Source organism: Mus musculus, chromosome 18 (genome assembly GCF_000001635.26).
Source record: "Mus musculus strain C57BL/6J chromosome 18, GRCm38.p6 C57BL/6J".
Lineage (NCBI taxonomy): Eukaryota > Metazoa > Chordata > Mammalia > Rodentia > Muridae > Mus > Mus musculus.
In genome coordinates, this window is record NC_000084.6 from 62,602,383 (window position 1) to 62,621,526 (window position 19,144).

At 40.0% G+C, this 19,144-nt stretch overlaps 2 protein-coding genes across 8 annotated transcripts in view; one reads left to right on the plus strand and one right to left on the minus strand.

Moving 5' to 3' along the window:
• The window catches only part of Spink10 (serine peptidase inhibitor, Kazal type 10), a 115,469-nt gene that overhangs the window by 53,510 nt on the left and 42,815 nt on the right, over positions 1-19,144 (plus strand). The gene's annotated exons all lie outside the window — the stretch shown is intronic.
• Spink13 (serine peptidase inhibitor, Kazal type 13) overlaps positions 5,117-19,144 on the minus strand; it is a 133,889-nt gene continuing 119,861 nt past the window's right edge. For 2 of the 4 annotated variants that reach the window (XM_030250229.1, XM_006525460.3), the window contains exons 2-5: positions 12,526-12,621; positions 6,411-6,448; positions 5,654-5,781; positions 5,117-5,399 (exon numbers count right to left, since the gene is read on the minus strand). In XM_030250229.1, the coding sequence (XP_030106089.1) occupies positions 5,351-5,399; positions 5,654-5,781; positions 6,411-6,448; positions 12,526-12,604 (294 nt within the window). In that variant the 5' untranslated portion in view covers positions 12,605-12,621 and the 3' untranslated portion in view covers positions 5,117-5,350. Of the gene's footprint in view, positions 5,400-5,653; positions 5,782-6,410; positions 6,449-12,525; positions 12,622-13,263; positions 13,823-19,144 lie in introns of those variants that run through there. The other 2 variants (XM_030250228.1, NM_001168423.2) reach the window with 2 other exon arrangements.

The window sequence follows — 19,144 nt, forward strand, 5'->3', positions numbered from 1 at the left end:
TGCTGTAATAAAATTCCAAAAGCCAAGGAGTTTAAACATCAGAACTTTCCTTTCTCCCAGGTTTAAGGCTGTATCTTGGCTGGTTTCTCCTGAGGCTTCTATCTTTGGACTCCAGAACACTTTGGATGGTTTAGTCTCTGAGCACATACACCTGGGTGTCTGTCCTATCAGGATTCCAGTCCTACTAGATTAGAGCCCCATTGTTATGACCCTACTTAACCTTCATTTATTGACCAGAGTATAATTATACCTTTGTTACTCTTCCCTTTCCCTGTGTGTTTCTCCTGTCCACAGTGTGTTTCATGATTTAGCCAAACTGGCCTCCTGAAAATGCCAGCAAATTCATTTCTTCCTGGGTCTGCATTTTGACTCATTCCATCAATAAACAAATAATATTGGAGACTGGGAATGGGAGAAGTGTGACTCCCGAGTGCTCTGAACTCCCCTTAACTTTCTCAAGGTGCTTTCTATTCCTCTGTTTGTGCCTGGATCTGTACAACCCTATGTTTTTCCTATGTGTGCCTGCCTATGATAAAGTTTTATGAAGTAAGTATAAGAGATGAACAATAATAACAACTGGTAATACAACAGAACAATTGCAAAACATATCCTAATGGGGGTTGTGATACACGTTATGGTATTGCATGTGAGCTAATGCATGGTGATGTTTGATGATGCACTAAGATAAGATAAAGTGAATGATATAGATGTCCCAATGCTGTGCTTCATTGCTGCAGAGTGGCTACTTGGATAGGAACAATATGATGCACAACAGCAGCAGCACATCTGACAACCAAGAATGACTAATGGTCTAATAGCCTATATGTTGTGTGGGTATGTAAGAGAAAGGTATGATTCATATCCTGGGTGAGTTGTAACATAATGCTGTGAGGTTGTATCACTCTACTTATAATAGCACATAATTTAAGTTAATGAAGTTTTTATTTTTTAACCTGTGTAATATTTCTATAGCATAGCTGACTGGGACACTTAAATGCTAGGAAACTGTAGATAAAAAGAGACCATAGGTTTCTTCCCTCCAGATGGGGATCCCAGATTTATGGGACTCCTCATATCCTTGTCTTCTGTCAGAGTATCATAGAAAGGCCTGGGCTTCCCCATTCCTTACCTCTGGGTATAGAACCTAGACTACCAGTTCTCAACCTGTAATATTGCGCATCCACTCACCCTATGTTGGGACTTCAGACTCTTGCTGCAAACTCCACCTATACCCATTGCCTGCCAGCTCACCATATGTCTTCTTTGTCATATGTCATTTCCTTGCTTGACTTCTCTAGGTAGGGATCCTAGATTCCTCCTGCCAGCTTCACTCAGCCCTGCCTCTTGCTTAAGCATCATAGACTCCATGACTGCTCTCTCACTCCTCTTTTCCAGAGTAAGAACCACAAATCCAACTGCCAACTCTGTCACTCAGCTGCCTATCAGAGAATAGTGGGTCCCTCCTTGCAACACGTTCCTCCTCTTTAAATATAGCTCCCAGCCTCTGATCAGCACTCCACCTACCCTATCACCTGAGGAGGAACCCTGTGCATCTCCCCTAGAGTTCTCCTGGCTCAGAAGTTTCACTTAGTCCTAGCTGAGCCAGGACCACATCTGATACGCCATTTGAGCATCAACACTGAGTTCCCCAAGACTGAACCCTAAGTCCCATTCATCCTGACACATTGGGGAAACAACAACAGATTTAAATACCTACTCAACAAAATAAAGACAAGATACCTATAAGAAACACTACCAAGGACTTAACTTCAGATGTCTCGGTGTCATGTTCAATGGATATCCCTGAAAGGCCTGATATTTTCTGAAGGGAACTAGAAGAGGAGTGAATCTGCAGGAGAAGGGAGGAGGTGGGAGACTGGGAAGAAAGGAGGTAGGGGAAACTGCTGTTGAGATGTAATATATAAAATAATAATAATTACAGCAACAACAGCAACAACTGTAATTTGTCCTAGTTTTCCAAACAGGTCAGCTCTTTCCTTTTGTCTTCTCAGATATAAATTGTGGCATACCATATGGGTGTGTTTTGTTTAGAATAGGAACTGGATGTACCAGATCATGGTGCAGGTCACACTAAGGGATGAAGGTAGGGCAGGCCAGACCATGCGACTGAGGATTGGAGCTTTGGGTGACTTCATATTAGTCGAGTTGGAGAGCAAGATCAACAGTGTGGGCAATTAATAAATCATCAGGCAATCATGGTTATGTAAGAAAGCCTGTCAACTCAAAGGATCGTTTATTCTGGGGCTAACTAATAGCGACCATAGCTTGGGAACAGATTTAGTTACTATCAAATCCTTGTCCCAATGTGGTAACAATTTGCTGAGGCTTTTATATAATAAAGCAATTAATAAATGAAGGCATTTTAAAATTATATTGGTGGAAATGCTATGGTGGTGAAGCAAAGTAGAGAACGATGTAATATAGACCCCATATGCTATCTAATGTCATTCTTAGCCCGTTGGTTGGTGGAAATGAGGGTTTTGTAACATTCCAAAGATTCTTACCTGTTAGTCATACTAGGTCTGACACAGAAGTGAGCGAGTGACAGCTGTTAAGTAGCTAAGGGTAGCCTAAGATGAGTTGTGATGGCTCTGGGCCTGCAATGCCCCCAAATCTTCACACTTGTTGAAGTTATAAATTTAGCAAGCCAAATCACCCAAGCTAGAGCAGTAGAGAAACTACAGCACTTTTGCAATCATCTTTAGGAAGAGAAATCATATTTATAAGGGTCAGAAATCTATGTAATCAAGACAGTAGAGCACGGACATCTTCCTGTTTGCGAGCAATTGGCAAAAAAGAGAAGTAAGGTGGATAGGAGGTGCTTCGGAATAGATGTAGCCTGAAAGATGCCCATCCCAGAGCTCTATAATGGCAACGGGGCAAAGGAAGAAAAATGGAATTGAAATGAGGGAGTACAAGCCACACAAGAGACTGAATGGTAAGGGTCATAAATTAAGCCAGACTAAATGAAGAAAGAAAAAATGATGAAGCCTCGGAAGATGGAGTGAGCTAACAAGGTATGTATATTTAGGAACAGAGGAGAAGAAACTTGGGTCCATAGCCCAGATGCTTATAAGGAGCCAGGGTAGCAGGATTGGCCAAGCAAGAGGAAGAAGCTTATGGAATCAGTACCAAATAAGCAGAAGCATAAGATAAGGAAATCATGAGAAGCGTATCTTGTAGTTCACTTCTTTTATTATCCAAGTTAGATTTCTCATTTAAGGACAACACCACTCTTCTGGGGTTTTTTTTCAAATTTTATTCTATTTTTGATTTATTTTTTACACTCGATATTCCATTCCCCGCCCCCCCCCATCCACTCTCCGACTGCTCCACATCCCACATCTCCTCCCCACCCCACTCTGTCTCCACGTGAATGCCCCATCCCCATCCCACCTGACCTCTTAACTCCCTGAGGCCTCCAGTCTCTTGAGGGTTAGGTGCATCATCTCTGAATGAACACAGACCCGGAAGTCCTCTATATGTGTGTTGGGGGCCTCACATCAGCTGGTGTATGCTGCCTGTTTGCTGGTCCAGTGTTTATAGATCTTAATTTTACTATATAATCCAAGGCTTACATTGTGTCTTATGTGGTCAGTTAGAGAACTTTCCATAAGAATATGAGGGGGAAAAAGTACTTTGTTTAGTGTTTGGATGAAATGTTCTGTAAAAATATGTTAGGTCCATTTGATATGATGTTATTTAACCCCAAGGTTTTTATGATTGGTATGACTTGGTGGATTAGTAGTCTGGGCTGACATCTGTGGTCTTTCAGAGTTTGTTGAACATTTGTCCAGGCCTATATATGAGAAAAGTCAGGTATTATCCTAGTAGGCATGCCTTTATATATGAGAAAAGTCAGGTATTATCCTAGTAGACATGCCTTTATATATGAGTTGGCTTTTCCCTCTTCAACTTTTAATGTATTTTCTTTGTTTTGCACATTTAGAGGTACATTATTATATTCCACGGGAAATTGTTTTCTGGTCCTGTCTACTTGGTGTTCTGTATGCAGATAGACATCACCATTCTCTAGGACATTGGTATGTAAAGAAGGTTATATGTTTAGGTCCCAAATCCCTGGGATACTTTGGGGATATGGCCAGTGTCTGGGCAATAGAGATGAATTGTGAAAAGAGACTGATTCGGATATTCTGTACTTTAACATTGCAATTCTAGAAATTGACTTGAAGCTTCCTCAGCCAGGCAAGCCTTTGAGGAAAATGGACATTTCCACTCTCTACAAACCTAACAATAAAATTATCTTTCAGGGAAAGACTAGAGTCAGTTCGGGGAAGGAGGTGCAAATACTGTTTGTTTGTTTGTTTGTTTTGATATGGCCTCATTATTTCCAGGATGAAATCAAACTCACTAAACAGCTGCGGTCATCTTGAACATCTAATCCTCCTGACCCTGCCTAATGTTATGACCTTTGAAGACAGTTCCTCATGCTGTGGTGACCCCAACCATAAAATTATTTCTGCTGCTACTTCATAACTATAATTTTCTATTACTAATTACAATGTAAATATCTGATATGCAGGTTGTCTAACATGTGACCCAAAGAAGACTCAACCCAGAGTTTGAGAACCAGTGGTTTAAAGTCAGCTTCTGTATGGAGAGATCTATAGTCTGTTAATCCAGTGAGATTGCTAATGTCCTCTTAATTAAACTTATCAACAGCTGCAGTCACACCGGTGGGCATGCTTTGCCTAACTAGTTTCCCTTACAGCTATAAAAACAAAAGAGAAAAACAGCCTTCCTGTGAAAGCTGGACAGAGCAGGAAGTCATGGAGTTACCCAGCTTTAGTGATAGCTTTCAACATCCCCAAATCAATGTTACACTTGCTGTGGTTGGAGGAGTAAATCCCCAGAGAGAGATAAGTGTTACACCCAACAATGAAAACAAATGTATCTCTTTATTTGTATATCTACCCATCCTTCACTATAGAAAACACCAGAAGAAAAGTTTAGTCTAACGAGATTAACTCTACCCAAAAGGAACAAGGAATACATAATCTAGAAATAGAATATAAAAAGAAGGGAAGGCACCCATACCACCACCACATTAGAAAGGCTGAGAACCAGTGCTTTGAACTGACAGTGCACAGAAACGAGTAACAGTCACTTTATTTATTCAGATGTTTATTTGCAACAAATATGACCTTTTTCTCATTTTTCGACTCTTTTGTTTTCCATTTGGCTTGAAATTTGGGTATGGCACAGAGATGAATAAAATTGGCAAATCAAACGCCTCAAATTCCCAAAGAAATAATCCCCAGAATGAAGTAATGAAAGGAGTAAGCAAATGAAGGTGTTCCGTTAACCACTATTCACACTTTCCATATTTGACAAACTGGATGTGAGGTCCAAACTCCCTGAAGAAAAGAGACAGAAAGTTAGTTCCTTAAAGGAAGTGGACATTGTTTTTAAGTGTGCTTTCATACCTTCTAAGTGCAGTCCTAAAGTGGGGGAAGCTTATCCAATTCCACATATCTCTACTCTCCATAACTTACACATCCTTGCTCAATGATTTGATTACTCAAGATGTGTTTTGAAAATTTTAAGCAGTTTTTAGTATCTTGATCCATTATAGAATAAAAAAGGAATAGCCATGCTAAGTTGAACTTACCACCGATCAATGCAAAAGAAGCACTCATTCTTGTAGGTCAAGCCATTGGTAGCACAAACATATGCTTTCACATCTGGACAGTTAGCTTCATAATCAGGGTCTATTGGGTAATACATTTTGCATGGGGGCTGGAAACAGAAACATCATAGGAATGGAATTTATTTTTTCCCATTTATCAGTTGCCTTTCACCTCTAACTCACATAAAAATAATATTAAATCCTACTAGTTGAACACTGTAGAATTTCCTGTCTTTTGGACTTCCATAGGGTATCCATGCATTGCCTAATGTATCTCATAATCATTGAATGGTAATCATCAATAAAATTCCTACTAAACTCCAAGTGAAAGGTTTTCCTTTGACCTTGTCTCAATTCCAGTATGTTATTGTGTAAGAAGCTAATGGGTATGATATTTATGTGTTTGTGAACTTATTGAGGACAGGGCTTCCATGTAGTTGGTAAGAGTGAGGAATGTCTATTGAGGCTAGGAATAAGTGAGGGTTGGTTGTTACTTCACTAAGTGCTCAGCTGTATTCATTGTGCTCTAATTGACTATAATATTTACTAAAACATGTTAGGGTGTTATAAGGATTACACTACCCGGGAGGAAGTCCAGGCTGCAGAGATAAGGTGCACTTCCAATCTAGGCCATGTGAAAATCTGTCAAGGTAGTTCTCACCTCTGTAGAGTTTTAGACTCCTTTGAGGAGAGTGATCAGATTAGAAAGAGAAGCTAGAACTAAGGAATTTAAGTTTACCTTAGGCCATCGAGAAAAGTTATGTGATCTGATAAGCGCTGTAAGTAGAGAACAAACATACTGGGTTAGCAGAAATAGTGCACGATGGGACATGATCTCACCCACCAGTCACTCATTTGCATAAAGCTATGTAAAACAATTTACTGCAGCAGAATTTGCATGCCATATTCCTTTGTGGACCACCCTGTCTGTCTGTCTGTCTGTCTTTCTGTCTATCTACTTATTTATTTATCCTGTATCTGACTTTCACAGCTCATACTTCATTTGCATATTTGGTGCCTCACTGAGGAAAGAGCACTGGGATGAGTGTCTAGCTCAGCTGCAGAGAGCTTGTTGGGTATGCATTAGAGCCCAGGTTTCAACCCCAGCACTGTGATAAATAAATCAGTCAGTAAAATAAATCACAATGTTTTTTCCAGTAAGTTTTCTTTTTCTACAATTATAGTAATTACATGCACTTCACTCTTCTATTAAATTACATATATGTAAGTAGTATATCATCACCACAGGCCCTGCTAAGATGCTAACTTAACATGGCACATTGTTGATAAGCAAATAGAATGAGCACCCTGGCTTTCAGGAGACTGATTGACTCTTAAAGCTGCTTTAGTTGCACGCTTTACATGCCTACAGGTAGAGAAAAGCCGTGGAAGAACAGAGTGAAGATGCGATCTGCTGTACCACTGTTTCTATTTCAGGTGGTTTAAAACACCATAGAGTATTTTAACTAGGGGTAATATCCCTACATTATAAAGTATGCATCAGAATTTAGGACCAGAAGTATAGCTCACTAATTGAGTGTTTACATGACATGTAAAATGCCCTGGGCTCACTATCTGCAAAATACTACAAAATTGGGATCTGCAACCCTATAGGTGGAACAACATTATGAACTAACCAGTACCCCGGAGCTCTTGACTCTAGCTGCATATGTATCAAAAGATGGCCTAGTCGGCCATCACTGGAAAGAGAGGCCCATTGGACTTGCAAACTTTATATGCCCCAGTACAGGGGAACGCCAGGGCCAAAAAGTGGGAGTGGGTGGAAGGGTATGGAGGACTTTTGGGATAGCATTGGAAATGTAAATGAGGAAAATACCTAATTAAAAATATTTTTAAAGTACTACAAAATTAAATTCAAAGCAATAGAATAAAATACTGAAAACGTCAATTTCAAAGTAGCCAATATGCCCATATAACTCATGTACACTCATACCCACCGAAGATACAGAAGAAAATACTGTAAAAGATATCCTATTTAAATTCATGGTACAAGTTTATTTAAAATTATACTAAAAGGCCACTTAGCACCTATTATTTTAGCTGCTGGGAAAGTGGTATTTTCATTCTTCAAGAGTGAAAAAGCTGCTGGGAAAGTGGTATTTTCATTCTTCAAGAGTGAAAAGCATTCATTTATGAAGGAAAATTTGTCAATATTGAACAAAATTACACTTGAGTTTTCATCTCTCCCAAGTCAATGAATTTCTTCTGAAGATATATCTCCATCAACATAAAAACTCATATGCATAAGATCATTTATTGAGGCACTATTTGCTGTTACACACTAAGCAAATGAAACACTCAAACAGATCAGCTACCAAATGTTTTGCTGTGTCTACTCAGTGAAAGTCTATCTAACTGAACAGTGGAAAGAAAGACCCCTGTGAACTATGATCTGATGGAATTCTAAGATGCACCACAGGTTGAGAAAAGTAAGCTGTAAATAGACATCTGAAGTCCCCTACTGTCATGGAAGCATCGAGAGGGGAACCATGTGTAACTAATCTTTAGATAAAAAAAAAAACACAGGACACCCAGCAAATTGAAACTGTGTACAAAGAGGATAATGTGTGACTGCAGCAGAAAGAAAAATGGAACCGGGCAATGTTGGCCCTTTGAATGTAACTTTTTGTTCATCTGCCTTTCCTTTAAAATAATCTCGTATTGGAGCTGGCTTGGGAAACTAAAGCACCTATTGCACAAGCCTGGGGATTGGCTTAGACCCCCAGAGTCCACAGTGGAAGGCAGAGCTGATTCCTGAAAGTGTTTCTCTGACCTGCACACATTTGTAAGGCACCCCACATATACACACCGTCTACAAACACTTGCACACTATACAAAACACTCACACACAGACAATGAAGAGTTAATGAATTAAACACTAAACCCTTGGGTGAGCTGAGAAACTTCTCCCCAGGAAAGTTGACACCCTGATAACATCTGCAGGCAGTTAGGAGCTGGGAAACTCTTGACAAGGAACTTAGCATATAGGTAAGAACTTCAGGTAGAATTGACAGCTTTGGGAATGCAGAAAACCCTCAAGCCTCCTGTGCCTTGGTGCATTTTCTTTTCCCACAGAGAATAGCTTTTCATTATTCTAATAAAGGCAAACCTGCCTCTGTAGAGGTTGACATCCTTCTTAATTAATTAATTAATTAATTAGATTAATTAAGTAGTTAATTCTTGAAGACTGGGTCTTTCTATGTGGGCCTGGGTCTCCTGGAACTCACTGTGTAGACCAGGCTGGCCTTGGACTCATAGATACCCTTCTGCCTTTTCCTTCTAAGGGCTGGACTTAAAGGACTGTTGAACTATGCCTGGCATCCCCTTTTTTGAATTTTCAAGTTATTTTAATCAATAACAATCTAACAATTATAATAATATTAAAGAAAAATTTAAAAACAGAATAAACTATTCTAAAATAGTTTTTTCCCTTCATGTGGAAGCATATTGTTTAGTTTTCAAAAATCAGAAGACTTTTTAGAATAATTTCCTTATAATTCTAACATGATCTGTGTGTTAAATATTTACTTATTGCTCAAATTTAGAACTTGCATGAAATAGCTCACAGAATTCATTTTTATCTTTGATGAAAAGGAACTCCACAAACTTGAATGCAGTATTCTAGTTTCATATCTGTTGCTGTAACAAATATCCTGACCTCCCATCCCCCACCTACCCCTCCCCCCCACCCCCACCCCCCCAAAAAAAAACACCTTTGGGAATAAAGGCTTCCGTTGGCTCACAATTCCAAGATTTAGTTAAGACATCAAGGTAGGAAATCAAACATTGCAGTCACATCACATCAATAAGCAAAAACCAGATAAAGAATAAATGCAACCTTGCCTGCTTGCCTGGCTCTTGGCAGACTTTCTCTTCTCATACTTTCTGATGTCTTTCCTAGAGAATGGTGCGCCCACGGTGGGCTGGGTCTTCTTATGTCAATTAGCAATCAAGACATGCCACAGGCAAACCCGATGTAACCAGTTTCTCATGAAGACATTCTTCCCAGGCGTCAAGCTAATACTTAAGACTGACCTGCTAAACTATATATTTAAGCTTTCTCTAGAATAAATATTATATCACTAAAATGCTATATTCAAGGATGATTTGGGTTAGTTTCATTATGTCCATTTTAGTCAGAATGTAGTTCTCTTGAGAGATGGCTTTTCTTGCTATTTCCATGTGTTTTCACTTTTATGTATGAGCTCCTAAAATCTAGGATTAAAACAAACACCCAACAGGCACGTCATCAGTGGCTCAATGCAAATGGCCAAGGAGCTCATGAGTGTGCTCATCACCACTATTCACTGGAGGGATGAAAACTAAATTGCAGTGGGTGCCCATACATGCATCTTCGAATAGTGGAAGCTAGGAGAGGGAGGGAAAGATAGATTTGAAAAAAAAAAGCTCTGTATGCATGTATGAAATTCTGAAACATTAAAAATCATTTTCTAGATAGGGTTTGTACTGGCTGGTTTTGTGTGTCAACTTGATACAAGCTAGAGTTATCACAGAGAAAGGAGCTTCATTTGAGGAAATGCCTCCATGAGATCCAGCTGTAAGGCAGTTTCTCAATTAGTGATCAAGGGTGGGAGTGCCCATTGTGGGTGATGCCATCCCATGGCTGGTAGTCTAAGACAGCAAGCTGAGCAAGCCAGGGGAAGCAAGCCAGTAAGGAACATCCCTTCATGGCCTCTGCATCAGCTCCTGCTTCCTGACCTGCTTGAGTTCCAGTCCTGACTTTCTTTGGTGATGAACAGCAGTATGGAAGTGTAAGCTGAATAAACCCTTTCCTCCCCAACTTGCTTCGTGGTCATGATGTTTGTGCAGGAATAGAAACCCTGACTAAGACAGGGTTGGTAATTAGAAGTAAAATAAATGTTGTCTTTCAAAATAAGTAACGAGTCTGGTCAGTCTAAGTGCTGCTGAGAAAAGAGTTCGGTGATTCTTTAAAAAGCTTAAGTATCCGTATTTCATGATTTGATTATTTGATTATTCCACTCTTAGACATTTATCCAACAGAGATAAGATGACAACCCATGCACTCAGGCCCATGACATCTGCATTCACAGTAGTTCAATATGAAAATAACCCAGATGTCCAACAATAGGTGAATGAATGAAAACAACCTAGCATACCCCAGTGGAGTGTTACTGATGAATATGCCCCAATTAGAAACTTACGACACAAGATTTAAAAATAATATGTATTACCTACTTTTGTAGAAAAATGATACTGTCAAAGTGTACCTGGATATGGGGTGTGTTCAGGTGCTGAGTGTGGAAGGATAAAATGTAAACTAAGTCAAGGATTCTTTTGTGTAATGAGGGTTATGTTCATTGTCTTGGTTATAGTCATGGTTGTCACAAGTGTATAAATATTTGAAGATTTATTAACAATCTAGATTTTTGCATCAATATATTTATAGTGCTTGCTAGTCATACTCAATAGTACTTATTGAACCAAGTATTGTGAGTATTCCAGTCCTTTTAAACTCCGGCTCATTATTAATAGCAAAAGGTATTGCATAACATACAGAGCAGCTGGTTAACTGACAGTAACTGCATTTTTTTTTAGAAACTTTTAATTATTTAGTTATTGTTTATGATATGTGTGGGCACACATGCCATGAAATGTGTGTGAATGTATGGGGATAATTCTGTGGTGTTTGTTTCTTCTTCCACCTTTACGTGGGTTCTGTGGATGAAACTCAGGCTGTCAGCCTTTTGCTGTACGCATCTTTATCTGCTGAGCCTTCTTGCTGGTCCAGCAGCTGCATTTTAACATTTGGTTGTCAAACATTCCTATGTATTTTTTGTTTAATAAGGAACTAGGATTTAGAAAATCGGCGCCCTACACTACGGAATTGGCTTCTCTAATTTGTAATTTATATGTAAGTGTACTACTCATTTGCTGTTGCTGTCTTACTTAAATTTTCACAAATTTAGTGACTCCAAATAACATAGATTTGCTGCCTTGTAGTTCTGGAGATAATAAGTACTAAAACCAAGCTGTATGGGGGCTGCATTCTATTTGATATATCTTGGGTTGAATCTGTATGTGTGTGTGTGTGTGTGTGCGCGAATATACATATATTTGCTTCCATGAGGCAGTGGAATCCTGTGAGCCATTGCCCTGAATCAGGTTCGCCTGTTAACATTTTCACATCTCATTCTTCAACTCTGGTTCTCTGCTTCCATCTTCTATGAATCCTTGTGGTTATAAAAATCCCAACGGAATACTAAAAGCATAATCAATATCCTCACCTCAAACACATCCACAGTCTTTTTGACCATGGGGAGTAACATATTTCTGGGTTCCAATAAGTAAAGATTATACATTATGGGGAACATTGTGGTATTGCTAACAGCAGGCATATGAATTTTGTCTTTAAATGAAGTCACTGGTTTTTGTTGCTCAGTTACTCAGCAATATCATTCTTCCTTTGTTCTTTGTTGGTGTTTCCCCCCACTGTCATATTTTAAAGAAAAAAATAATTCCACGTGGAAATGCACAATCTTTTCTAGGAAAAGACATCATGTTCACACAATGTATGATGTAGAATGGGAGCATCACAGTGTTCTGTGGACTAGAAACCATGGCTTGGTTCCAAACTTAGAGCTAAGAAGAATCTACAATCTAGAAAATAAAACTGAGTTTGCCTCTTAAGAAAGTGCATTTTAATGGTATGAAATTTGGACTAGCAAGCTCAACATTTCATATTTCAGAAAAAGACTCCACATCCTAAGTAAAACAATAACAACAACAGAAAAACCCTCCTTTTTTCTCTCCAGCTTTAAGAAAATCAAATATTTATCTACAGGATTGCTTACCTGAAAAAGTAACATGTGTCCAAGTCAAAAGTACGAGGGAGAGCAGCATCCTCTGGTGCCAACAGCCACTTCTTTTCATGGCTTCTTTGATGACGACTAGGAAAATGCTCATTAGTTTATTTCCAGTGAACCATGCAAGTAACTTTTCAACCGGAAAAGACCCATTGCCCTCAGGGATGCTGTATCAGCACAATGTTGGCCAAGGTAGTCACACACAGGCTACAGGCACTTAGACTGCAGAGAGCATCTGTGCTCTAAAGGATAGGGAAACTATTCCATCAATCAATCAATCAATCAATCAATCAATCAATCAACCAACCAACCAACCAATCAATCATTCAACCTCTCTCTCCTTCTCTCCCTTCCTCCTTCCCTCCTTCCCACCTCTGTCTGTCTGTCAGACTGACAGACTGACAGACTGACTATCTCCTTGTGCCTGAAGTGACACCCTGTAGTAGAATAGAAATTAGGCTCGAGGTCTGTATCATCAGCTTAAGCCTCTGTTCAGTCCATCTTGTAGCTAGTGGTATGTAAAGAAACGAGTGAGGCCCGCAACTAGTGAAGCTTTTCTGTTTTCACGTACAGAGGAAACAAAGGGAAGATCTGGAAAACCAAACTAAACAAAACAAAACTAACACTGACAACCATAGAACGGAAAGGTGGACCTCTGAGAGAAAGAGAAACAAGGAATATCACCCCTGACTCTGACTAAGGAGAGAGGAAGCAAAGAGAGGTTACCTGGATGAACTGTTAGTTGTTAGCTTGAAGTGTCAAGAGGAGCTGGCTAGGGACCTGTGGAGGCACAGGGGTCTGTTCCCTGATCAGCTGGGTGACCGCTAACTTGGCATGAGTTCCCTCTCATGACTATATCTGAGTTTGAGCCCTCTTTCAAGTCCCCCCCTCTGATGGTTCACGCTTCAGCAGGCAAGGACAGATCTAGAGGTTCTGTGCTGTGCTTTCTGGTTATGAAACATAGGGGGTCCAGACATCTTAAATACTTAATGATTGTGAGACCTGTTGTATTCCAGACTATTTGGCCAATGTTCTTGCCAGATCCCAGACTGTACCCACACTCCCACATTTCTTCACCCTTACTTTTTATAAGTTTTACAGATTTTGTATTTAAGCTTTGCTGTTTTCCCTCCTCTGCTAACGTAGGAAGCTCCAATATTCTTCTAATTGATAATGTTTCCAGTGCCCACCCCCCACACACACACCCTGATTTCTATAATTGACGTCCTTGACTAGACTGCAAAGTAGGCAATCCAGAAAATGGACTATCTGAAACAATCAACCTCATACTTCACTGTACCCTGGACCTGTGGTGGACCCAGGGCCTGACACAGCCCCTTGATGGGTCCATCCACCTTTTGAGATCTTGGCTTTTTGTTTTTGTTTTTGTTTTTTTCTGCCCTTCTAAGTTGGAGTGAATTTAACTATGATTTTTTTTTCAGACCTTAGATCTTGTGATTGCTAGAAAAGAAATAGTCAGACTGAACTTTGCAATCATGCATCATCAGAGATTCTCACGGGAGCCTCTTGTTTAACATGACATTACTGTTGTGCCACACCTCATTCACACCTCATTTCTTTTCCTTTCTCCATCCCATCTGCATTGCTGTGAGTTAAAAAAAAAAAAAAAAAAAAAAAAAAAAAAAACCTCCTTTTTTTTACCACTGTCATTCTTTATTTTTCCTTTTTATTTTTTAATATTTTTTATTACATATTTTCCTCAATTACATTTCCAATGCTATCCCAAAAGTCCCCCCTACCCTCCCCCCCACTTCCTTACCCACCCATTCCCATTTTTTTTGGCCCTGGCGTTCCCTGTACTGGGGCATATACAGTTTGCGTGTCCAATGGGCCTCTCTTTCCAGTGATGGCCGACTAGGCCATCTTTTGATACATATGCAGCTAGAGTCAAGAGCTCCGGGGTACTGGTTAGTTCATAATGTTGTTCCACCTATAGGGTTGCAGATCCCTTTAGCTCCTTGGGTACTTTCTCTAGCTCCTCTATTGGGAGGCCTGTGATCCATCCAATAGCTGACTGTGAGCATCCACTTCTGTGTTTCCTAGGCCCCGGCATAGTCTCACAAGAGACAGCTACATCTGGGTCCTTTCAACAAAATCTTGCTAGTGTATGCAATGGTGTCAGCATTTGGAAGCTGATTATGGGGTGGATCCCTGGATATGGCAGTCTCTAGATGGTCCATCCTTTCGTCTCAGTTCCAAACTTTCTCTCTGTAACTCCTTCCATGGGTGTTTTGTTCCCAATTCTAAGGAGGGGCATAGTGACCACACTTCAGTCTTCATTCTTTTTGAGTTTCATGTGTTTAGCAAATTGTATCTTATATCTTGGGTATCCTAGGTTTTGGGCTAATATCCACTTATCAGTGAGTACATATTGTGTGAGTTCCTTTGTGAATGGGTTACCTCACTCATGATGATGCCCTCCAGGTCCATCCATTTGCCTAAGAATTTCATAAATTCATTCTTTTTAATAGCTGAGTAGTACTCCATTGTGTAAATGTACCACATTTTCTGTATCCATTCCTCTGTTGAGGGGCATCTGGGTTCTTTCCAGCTTCTGGCTATTATAAATAAGGCTGCTATCAACATAGTGGAGCATGTATCCTTCTTACCAGTTGGAACATCTTCTGGATATATGCCCAGGAGAGATATTGCGGGATCCTCCGGTAGTACTATGTCCAATTTTCTGAGGAACTGCCAGACTGATTTCCAGAGTGGTTGTACAAGCTTGCAATCCCACCAGCAGTGGAGGAGTGTTCTTCTTTCTCCACATCCTCTCCAGCATCTGCTGTCACCTGAGTTTTTAATCTTAGCCATTCTGACTGGTGTGAGGAGGAATCTCAGGGTTGTTTTGATTTGCATTTCCCTGAGGGTTAAGGATGCTGAACATTTTTCCAGGTGCTTCTCAGCCATTCAGTATTCCTCAGGTGAGAATTCTTTGTTTAGCTCTGAGCCCCATTTTTTTTTTTTAATCTTGGCTATTTAGAGCTTATGAGGTAATATCTACTTATCAGTGAATGAATACCATGAGTGCTCTTTTGTGACTGGGTTACATCATTCAGGATAATATCTTCTACCTCCATCCATTTACCTAAGAATTTCATGAATTCTTTATTTTTAATAGTTGAGTAGTAGTCCATTGTGTAAATGTACCACAATGTCTGTATCCATTCCTCTGTTGAGGGACAGCTGAATTCTATCCAGCTTCTGGCTATTATAAATAATGCTGATGATATACATATGACCTTATTACATGTTGGAACATTTTCTGGGCATGTGCCCAGGAGTGGTATAGCTGTGTCTTCAGGAAGTACTATGTCGAATTTTCTGAAGAACCGCCAGACTGATTTCCAGAGTGGTTGTACAAGCTTGCAATCCCACCAGTAATGGAGGAGTGTTCCTCTTTCTCCACATCCTTGCCAGCATATGCTGTCACCTGAGTTTTTTATCTTAGCCATTCTGACTGTTTTGAGTTGGAATCTCAGGGTTGTTTTGATTTGCATTTCCCTGATGACAAAGGATGTCGAACATTTCTTTAGGTGCTTCTCACCCATTCAGTATTCCTCAGTTGAAAATTCTTTGCTTAGCTCTGTACCCCATTTTTTGATAGTGTTATTTGGCTCTCTGGAGTCTAACTTCTTGAATTCTTTGTATATAGTGGATATTAGCCCTCTATCAGAAGTAGGATTGGTAAAGATCTTTTCCCAATCTGTTCATTTCCATTTTGTTCCATTGACAGTGTCCTTTGCCTTACAGAGGCTTTGCAATTTCACGAGGTCTCATTTGTCAATTCCTGATCTTAGAGCACAAGCTATTGGTATACTGTTCAGGAAATTTTCCCTATGCCCTTGTGCTCGAGGATCTTCCCCACTTTCTATTGTATTAGTTTCAGTGTATCCAGTTTTATGTGGAGGTCCTTGATCCACTTGGATTTGAGCTTTGTACAAGGAGATAAGAAAGGAACAATTTGCACGCTTCTACATACTAACTGGCAGATGAACCAGCACCATTTATTGAAAAGGCTGTCTTTTTCCACTGGATGGTTTTAGCACCTTTGTCAAAGATCAAGTGACCATTGATGTGTGGATTCATTTCTGGGTCTTCAATTCTATTCCATTGATGTACTTGCCTGGGACTATACTAATACCATGCAGCTTTAATCACTATTGATCTGTAGTACAGCTTGAAGTTAGATGATAATTTTCCCAGAAGTTCTTTTATTGTTGATATTAATTTTCTGTATCATTGGGTTTTTTTGTTATTTCAGATGAATTTGCAAATTGTTCTTTTTAACTATATGAAGAATTTATTTGGAATTTCGATGGGGGTTGCATTGAATCTGTAGGTTGGTTTCGGGAAGATGGCCATTTTTACTATATTAATCCTGCCAATACATGAGGATGGAAGATATTTCCAACCTCTGAGATCTTCTTCAATTTCTTTCTTCAGAGACTTGAAGTTCTTGTCATACAAATCTTTTACTTGCTTAGTTAGAGTCACACCAAGGTATTTTATATTATTTGTGACTATTGAGAAGGGTGTTGTTTCTCTAATTTCTTTCTCAGCCTGTTTTTCCTTTCTGTAGAGAAAGGCCATTGACTTGTTTGAGATAATTTTATATCTACTTCAATGAAGCTGTTTATCAGGTTTAGGAGTTCTCTGGTGGAATTTTTAGGGTCACTTATATATACTATCATATCATCTGCAAAAAGTGATATTTTGACTTCTTCCTTTCTTTTTTTTTCCATTTTTAATTAGGTATTTAACTCATTTACATTTCCAATGCTATACCAAAAGTCCCCCATATCCACCCACCCCCACTCCCCTGCCCACCCACTCCCCCTTTTTGGCCCTGGTATTCCCCTGTACTGGGGCATATAAAGTTTGCAAGTCCAATGGGCCTCTCTTTCCAGTGATGGCCGACTAGGCCATCTTTTGATATATATGCAGCTAGAGTCAAGAGCTCCGGGGTACTGGTTAGCTCATAATGTTGTTCCACCTATAGGGTTGCAGATCCCTTTAGCTCCTTGGCTACTTTCTCTAGCTCCTCCATTGGGAGCCCTATGATCCATCCATTAGCTGACTGTGAGCATCCACTTCTGTGTTTGCTGGGCCCCGGCATAGTCTCACAAGAGACAGCTACATCTGCGTCCTTTCAATAAAATCTTGCTAGTGTATGCAATGGTGTCAGCGTTTGGATGCTGATTATGGGGTGGATCCCTGGCTATGGCAGTCTCTACATGGTCCATCCTTTCATCTCAGCTCCAAACTCCGTCTCTGTAACTCCTTCCATGGGTGTTTTGTTCCCAAATCTAAGGAGGGGCATAGTGTCCACACTTCAGTCTTCATTCTCCTTGAGTTTCATGTGTTTAGCAAATTATATCTTATATCTTGGGTATCCTAGGTTTGGGGCTAATATCCACTTATCAGTGAATACATATTGTGTGAGTTTCTTTGTGAATGTGTTACCTCACTCAGGATGATGCCCTCCAGGTCCATCCATTTGGCTAGGAATTTCATAAATTCATTCTTTTTAATAGCTGAGTAGTACTCCATTGTGTAGATGTACCACATTTTCTGTATCCATTCCTCTGTTGAGGGGCATCTGGGTTCTTTCCAGCTTCTGGCTATTATAAATAAGGCTGCTATGAACATAGTGGAGCATGTGTCCTTCTTACCTGTTGGGGCATCTTCTGGATATATGCCCAGGAGAGGTATTGCTGGATCCTCCGGTAGTACTATGTCCAGTTTTCTGAGGAACCGCCAGACTGATTTCCAGAGTGGTTGTACAAGCCTGCACTCCCACCAACAATGGAGGAGTGTTCCTCTTTCTCCACATCCTCGCCAGCATCTGCTGTCACCTGAATTTTTGATCTTAGCCATTCTGACTGGTGTGAGGTGGAATCTCAGGGTTGTTTTGATTTGCATTTCCCTGATGATTAAGGATGTTGAACATTTTTTCAAGTGCTTCTCTGCCATTCGGTATTCCTCAGGTGAGAATTCTTTGTTCAGTTCTGAGCCCCATTTTTTAATGGGGTTATTTGATTTTCTGAAGTCCACCTTCTTGAGTTCTTTATATATGTTGGATATTAGTCCCCTATCTGATTTAGGATAGGTAAAGATCCTTTCCCAATCTGTTGGTGGTCTTTTTGTCTTATTGACGGTGTCTTTTGCCTTGCAGAAACTTTGGAGTTTCATTAGGTCCCATTTGTCGATTCTCGATCTTACAGCACAAGCCATTGCTGTTCTGTTCAGGAATTTTTCCCCTGTGCCCATATCTTCAAGGCTTTTCCCCACTTTCTCCTCTATAAGTTTCAGTGTCTCTGGTTTTATGTGAAGTTCCTTGATCCACTTAGATTTGACCTTAGTACAAGGAGATAAGTATGGATCGATTCGCATTCTTCTACATGATAACAACCAGTTGTGCCAGCACCAATTGTTGAAAATGCTGTCTTTCTTCCACTGGATGGTTTTAGCTCCCTTGTCGAAGATCAAGTGACCATAGGTGTGTGGGTTCATTTCTGGATCTTCAATTCTATTCCATTGGTCTACTTGTCTGTCTCTATACCAGTACCATGCAGTTTTTATC